A 7,624-nucleotide genomic window follows, 5' to 3' on the forward strand; every position below is an offset into this window, starting at 1 on the left:
TGGTGTGAGCAATTAACAAGAGTGCAGAGGGAAGAAAATGTTCAAGTTCAGTCTAAGCATCCCTTTCAATATCAAATTGCTATGGGACAAATGGAACATCCGGGGTTCTATTTTGTTCAGTCTCTGGTTGCAGGTCATATTGATTTTCGTAGCCCCAATCCGAAAATCCGCCAGGAAGAAACTCGTCATCACCCTCATTTGGCTGGCATACTTGCTGGCCGACGCAGCCGCCAATTTTGCCGTCGGTCTCATCTCCAACAGCCAACGCAACCCTGATAAAAACTCCGATCCAAAGCTGACGCAGAACGGTGATCTGCTAGCATTCTGGGCGCCATTCCTCTTGTTGCACCTCGGTGGCCCCGACACCATCACTGCTTTTGCTCTCGAAGATAATCAGCTTTGGCAAAGGCATCTGCTCGGCCTTGTTTTTCAAGCTGGTGCTGTTATCTATGTCTTCTTCCAGTCACTTCCCAATCACAAGTTAATGTTCCCCACGGTGCTCATGTTTTTTGCGGGGATCATCAAGTACGGGGAGCGGACTCTGGCTTTGTACCGTGCGAGCTTGGACAAATTTCGTGATTCGATGCTTAAGAAACCGGATCCTGGTCCTAATTACGCGAAGCTCATGGAGGAATACGCGTTCAAGAGATCGGCAGAGCTTCCGACGACGATTACTATGACACCAGAGCCTGACAAAGAGACCAGGGCTTCTGACACTCCACCAAAGGAGGGTGACTTGAATCATTTGGAAGTAGTGCACTATGCTTATCACTTCTTCCGGACATTCAGGGGACTCATCGTCGATCTCATCTTCAGCTTCCGTGAGCGCGACGAGAGTCGCGACTTCTTCACCAGGAGATCCGCTGAAGATGCTCTTAGGGTAATCGAGGTCGAGCTCAACTTCATTTATGGTAGTCTCTATACCAAGCTAGAAGTTGTGTATTCTGGGCTTGGATTTTCTAGTAGGTTCCTTGCTTTTGGGTTCACTTTGGCAACACTTGGACTCTTCTATTTCAAAACAAAAGATGACTTCCGTGGAGTCGATGTTGGAATCACCTACACTTTGCTCCTTGGTGCCATTGCCCTTGATGTAATAGCCCTCCTCACCATCATTTTCTCGGACAGGACTTTTACTCAAATAAAGAACCCTGAACGTCCTAGTCCTAAAGCTTTGCCAGCGGCATTCGTCTTCAAAACTTTCCTTGCCCTCAAGAAACCATGGTGGTATCCGTGTAAATGTACGTCGGGTTGCCGGCAACATGTGTTGGCCACTCCCCTTGCGTTCCGAAGGTGGTCCGGATCCATCTCATCTCACAACTTAATAAGGTATTGTCTCGAAAGCAAAAAGGAAAGCATCCATGAATTCCCAAGTTTGAGTCGAATCGTGTGTGAGTATATATTTGATTTGTTGGGGCTCAAAAATGTTTTTCATTGTCTTACCAAAATCTGCGAAGTCATTGGTAAAAACTTAGGGGATATCAAAGAAAAGTTAAAAATTCTCCGTCAGCCCTTCATCATGTTCTTGAGACTTTTCATGGAGGATACTGTGGATGAGTTTTTGTTCGTGTCCCGTGAGCCATTCACTAAGGATCTATGGGAATTCATCTTCGAGGAGCTAAAGAAGAAATCCGAGTTTGCGGATACTCCGGAAACGGCAAAGCGGATATCGTCGGCTAGAGGCGATTGGGCCTTGACGGATTCGGACGGTGATCATAACAACTTACTCAAGTACGTGAGTGATGTTCCGTATGATGAAAGCATCCTCTTGTGGCACATTGCCACCGATCTATGCTACCACGCTGAAAAGGAAAACGGTGATAACAGCGCTGAAAAGAAAAATGGTGGTTACAGGGTTAAACTTCGGCATTTCAGCAAAACTCTATCGGATTACATGCTATATCTTCTAGTATTTCAGCCAACCATGATGTCTGCCGTGGCCGGTATCGCGAAGATAAGATTTGGAGACACATGTGAAGAGGCCAAAAGATTCTTCAAGAGTCGGAGTTTACGTCCGAATGAAGACAAGAAGGCTTGCGAACAGATATTGTCGGTGAATACGGATGTCGGACCGGAGGAAGTGAAGGGAGACCGAAGTAAATCGGTGTTGTTCAGTGCTAGTATACTGGCCAAAGAGCTGGAAAGGGAAGATGATCCCGAGAAAAAATGGATGATAATGAGCAGAGTGTGGGTGGAATTAGTGTCGTATGCGGCGAGTCATTGCCGAGCAAATACACATGCTGCGGAGGTAAGCAAAGGTGGGCAGCTGATCACTTTCTTTTGGTTGTTGATGGCTCAGTTCGGTCTGGGGGAGCAGTTCCAGATCAACGAAGGACATGCGAGAGCCAAACTGAACGTGGGGAAGTAAATGAACTCGACAATCTCATCAGCTGCTGTTGTTTGTTTAGCAAGAAATAAGTGTGGTGTGGTTAATTAGCTTGTTTGATTTATTATTTTGTTGTAATATTTCTCTTTTCAGTTGCATTTCTCCCATGTTTCTCAACCACTACATCTTTCGGGATGGTTGGTTGGTTTCATCTATTAAGCGCTGATTAATTATTAATAAAGTTTTGTAAATTTCTTTATATAAAATAGTTTTTCACTTGCATTGACAAATGAGATTTACTCCCTCTTAGCCGCAACGACAATGCACTCCCCTTTAGATTTCCCTTATCAATTTGCATCAGATTCATCCTTCTCGTAATAAAGCATTCATGACAACTTATAAATAGTGCTGTAAACGAACCGAACATTCAGCGGGAAGTTCGTTTATTTATTAAACGAAAGACCACGAATAAGATTTTATATTCGTTTAATTAAATGAACAAACATGAATAAATGTCTCATACGTTCGATAATCCGTTCGTTTATGTTCATTCATTTATGTTCGTATATGTTCATTTAAGTTCGTTCGTTTATGTCCGTATATGTTCGTTCGTTTATATTCAGCCCAATCTCCATAGTCATCTAAAATATTAAAGCCCAATCATTTATATTTTAAAATCCAAATAACTTTAAAACTTAAATCAATTAAAGAAAATATAAATCATACTAATTTAAAACTTAAATAATTTTAACTCTGAAGTTGTAGGTTATATTAATGAATAATAAATTTTATGTGGTTATTGTTGTTGTTTACGTTCATTTATTGTGTTCGATTATGTTCATTTGTTATGTTTGTGTAGATTTTTTTTTCAACAAAATGATTTTATTAAATCATAAAGCTGTTGTTGAAAGAGAACGACTCCTTAAAAATCTTCATAAGCTTAAATGGAAGAAAAGAGTACAAACTCTCCGGCAACAGAAAAAACAAAAACCAAAGGCAATAAACCACCTATAGGAGAACCTCCTAAAATCAACCTAAAACAAAACAGAAGCACACCGGCCGAACGAGAAAGGAGTACACCTACTGATAAACAAAAGCTACTAAGCATCACCTAATGCATTGCTCTTAAAGGGAAAACTAAACCCAACCACTAAAACCAAAATAAGAAAACACCAAATAATCACACAAGCCAGCAGTACACAATCGGGCTACTTACTCACCACCAAGCTTTAAACAACTTCGATCTCCGTTCCCCATCCTTGCGAGCTTCATAGCTAAAACATTGTTAAATCTTAAGGACATGTGAGAACTGAATACAACCGAACTTTCTTACAGTGAAATCAAAATTCACAAAAAAGCCCATAAAATATTCCATGGTCTTTGACTAACATTTTGAATCAAGTTTAAGGCTAATCTAGAATCAGATTCCACTATCAAAGAAGCTTTACCAACCCACCATGTCTCCTGGTTGTTGACACTCATTTTCGTTTGATTTATTTCATTTATTTATTATTATTATTATTATTATTATTTTAATTTATATTTTTGTATGCTAAAAAATTGAGGCCCAAATTACAAGGACCCAACTACAATAGGACCCAAGCCCATCTAACTGCCAGCCCACCAAGAAACAAGCCCGCTGCAATGGACCAATCGGTTCAGACTCGGTTACAACTGACCCAAACCCGATTAGAGTTTCATCTCAACTTTAGCTGCATTCAATCTACAACCTTTGAATATGGACCCATCCAACGATCCAAATCACCCAAAAGTTAGGGTTTTAACTAGTGATGGGAATAAGTCGGACCAAGCTTGGCTTTAAAAGACCTGAGTCTGGCCTACGATGAATTTTTTAGACATGATCTTAACATGTAATCTATCAAAGGCTTTTATTTTGGCCTAGCCTGATAGCCTGTTTAAAAACCTTCTTCACATTAAACCTTTAATATTCATTTGATAGTTATTTTTACCCAAAAAAAAAAATAACACACCTTCACATTAATTTTTAATCCAAGTCTATCAAACCAACATATTAACTATTACAAACAAAAAATAAAGCCTACATCTCCATTCTATTTGAACAGAACTGGTACATAAAATATCTACCAATAAAATTAATAGTAACGACATTTCATCGTTAGTTCCTCCAGATCATACACAATCACCATAAGTATTTCAATGCAGCACAAGACAATCAAAACTTCAATGTGATTTGTATCTCTTCTTTTTTAGCCTTCAAAATAAGAAGAAAAATACATAAATGTTAGTTACTGGACTGAAAAACACTACATAAATAAATGAACAAGCTGCTAAAAAAATGATTAAATATTACTTATAAAAATTATAATAAGTAATATTAACCTTTGGCTTAAAGATCGCCTAAAATTCTCGAAATACTCGATAATCTTCAGCCACATCAAAAAATCTATCTTGAAAAGGCCATAAATATTCAAAGAGATGAACTGGAATCGCTTACTTTGCTACTAGTAAACAGAAGCTCTTCCCCTTGTTCATTTCTCCAGGAAGTTACCAGTCCTCCATGTAAGCTAACCTATTAACAAACAAAATCAACGCGAAATTGTTCTGTAATTTCCACCAAAACAAATGAAAATTAACATTATTGATTTCAATACCAAATGCGAAATCTCACCTTTGCTGAAGCACCTCTATGGTTCTTAAGAAGAACCTTATAGAACCCATCACAATCCTTTGTAATCTCAGTTGCTGCCTTATGATCCCACACTGCTGCAGAATGCCCCATTTTCAGAAACCACGAATTGCAGAAGCAAAAAAAAAACTCAAATAGCAAAACCCAAAATTTGTTTCCACTAAAAGAATGCCATTGAAAGTTAAAACCCTAAAACACAGAGATAAAGGTGGAAAAACCGGCAACTTTATGCATCTACACCTAACAACCCCAGATTCAGAAAGAAAACTGATAAAGAAAAACTTGTCATTTACACAGGTTACATACGTAATTCCAATAAGAATTGATAATTCCAATAAGCACGATTGTTGAAACCAGGCATTAATAAATATTCCTCATCATTAGTTTTCACACACATTCTTTTTGTAATTCCAATAAGCACGATTGTTGAAACCAGGCATTAACAAATATATTCCAGTGTGAAAAGAGAAACAAATAACTCATTGTTTTACTGACAATGATACGCTAATCGAAATAATAATTTAGTTTGGTTTATTATCTCGGTTAATGAATTTAACAACAAGAATTATTGAATTGGGTTTAGGTACAATTTTTGAAACTATGTTAAAGTGAAACTGCGTGAGATTTGGTTAGGACCAATTTTTGACCATACCTTGCTGACTGTTCCCCACGCAAGCACCCTTCCCGACAACAGCTCCCATACTTTGTTGTTCCACACGCCACACCATGCCCGACAACAGCGCCCATCCCCTGCCCATGCTTTGGCATCACCGAACGCATGGATAAATCAATAAAATTTCTCAGCATTTACCATTTTTCTCACACCGATTCAAAAAATGTAAGAGAGGCCCCCGATTCGAACTAAAAAAACAAACGGTTGTACTCTCTCCTCATTTTTAACACGTTATTAATATAACAAAGCAACTAAGCAAGCAAAGTTTTTCTTCTCTATTCTTTCTTACTTTCGTTCAATTCCAAGCAGATTTAAAAAAAAAAACAAAATATAGAAAGTAAGGAGGAGTGGTTACCTTTTGTTGGAGGACTGGTTCGGCTTTTCGGTTCTAAGTTGAGTAAGGAAGAAGACAAAAGGGGCTAGTTGGGGTCTCGGTTTGGCCTTGATTAGGACTGGTTCGGCTCCCCGGTCGGTTCGGGATGGCCAATCGAAGCAAAGAGGCCGGCGCGTTTAACCTTGGCTTGAGAGTGGTCGGTCGCTGCATTTGGGTAGAAAGGAGAGAACGAAGAGAAAGAGACGGGGGTTTAGTTTAAAGATTTAGGGTTACTGAATGTAAGATGACCAGTGAGAATAAAAGATTACCAGGGAATAGAATTACTGAGAATGTTGTATTTTGTGTTTGGTTGGTTTAGCAGGAATGTAAGATTACCGTGTTTGGTCAAAGGAATAAAAGATTATTGGAATGTATATTTGACCAAATTGTCCTTATTATATATTTGTATAATATTACAAATTGTAAAATATTTATACATTTTCTTTAAAAAATTAAATTCATAATATTTATATAATTTTTTACAAAATTAAAAAATATAAAAAATGTTTAATGAAAGGGTAAAAAAAATTTAACCCCTAAACTTCATATAAAATTTTAATTATAGACTTTTTTTGTAAATCTAAAATAATTTAAGGATAAATTTGTAATTTAACCTTCGTAGAATTTTTATTATTCAATGACAGAAGAAGGATATTTTTGAAAAATAAAAATAAAAAATTTAAGGGCATTTTAGTCCAAAACGCCGGTAATGTTACAATACCTAAGGGAAGTGAGGTAATGACATTCCCGGTAATATACCCCAAAAAATCTACTATTGGTAATAAAACATTACCGGGAATGAGATTCCCGGCCAACCAAACATGGGAATGTGGGATTCTCATCCCATGGGAATGTGGGATTCCCATCTCATGGGAATCCCACATTCCTTGAACCAAACACCCCCTTAGGGTTACTTACTTACTAAGCCCCTCTAGTTTAGCAGCTTATTTCTGTTATAGTCATCGGTTTTAGGGTCAAATCTCCAATTAGGGCCTTGATCCTTTATAATCTCACGAATCGGGCATTGAAATGAAGTTTACATTATTCTGTTTTGAGCCTTTATCTTTCCATATTTATATTTGAGTCACCAGTTTACATGTTATACCATTTTTGTTTATGATTGACTTTGGTCACGATATGTGTAATTATTTCATTTTAGTCACTACCTTGTATTTGATTCAATTAGTATTTGCTCATTTATATTGGTACCCAAAAAAAAATATAAGTATATATATATATATATATATATATATAGGTCGGCATATCAGGCTTATAAGGTTTTTTAATAAGTCTAAGCCTGACCTATTTAATTTAATAAACTTTTAAAAAAGCCTGAGTCTAACCTTTTTATTAAATAGGCCAGACCAGGCCAGACTTTATGTAGGTCAGGTCATAGGCCCATGTAGGTCGGCCTGACCTATTCCCACCCCTAGTTTTAACACTAAATATCTTAGATGTTGCCGTCATCCAGCAAAGACCGACCACCCAACCAGCGCGTGAGCTTCACCGCTCGTTCCCCCAGTCGCGTGAGCTGCCGCCGAAGACTCCCTGAGCCGTTGTCGTTATCAAATTCGACCAAACAGTGAT

The 7,624-nt window shown here is 38.0% G+C and overlaps 1 protein-coding gene across 1 annotated transcript; it reads left to right on the plus strand.

Moving 5' to 3' along the window:
• Positions 1–3: 3 nt before the first annotated feature.
• LOC120187093 lies at positions 4–2,462 on the plus strand. Its single transcript, XM_039190891.1, has one exon. It carries the CDS (start codon positions 38–40, stop codon positions 2,363–2,365), a length of 2,328 nt encoding a protein of 775 aa, XP_039046822.1. The 5' UTR covers positions 4–37; the 3' UTR covers positions 2,366–2,462.
• The last annotated feature ends 5,162 nt before the right edge of the window (positions 2,463–7,624 follow it).

This window comes from Hibiscus syriacus, unplaced genomic scaffold, assembly GCF_006381635.1.
Source record: "Hibiscus syriacus cultivar Baekdansim isolate YM2019G1 unplaced genomic scaffold, ASM638163v2 tig00113722_pilon, whole genome shotgun sequence".
NCBI lineage: Eukaryota > Viridiplantae > Streptophyta > Magnoliopsida > Malvales > Malvaceae > Hibiscus > Hibiscus syriacus.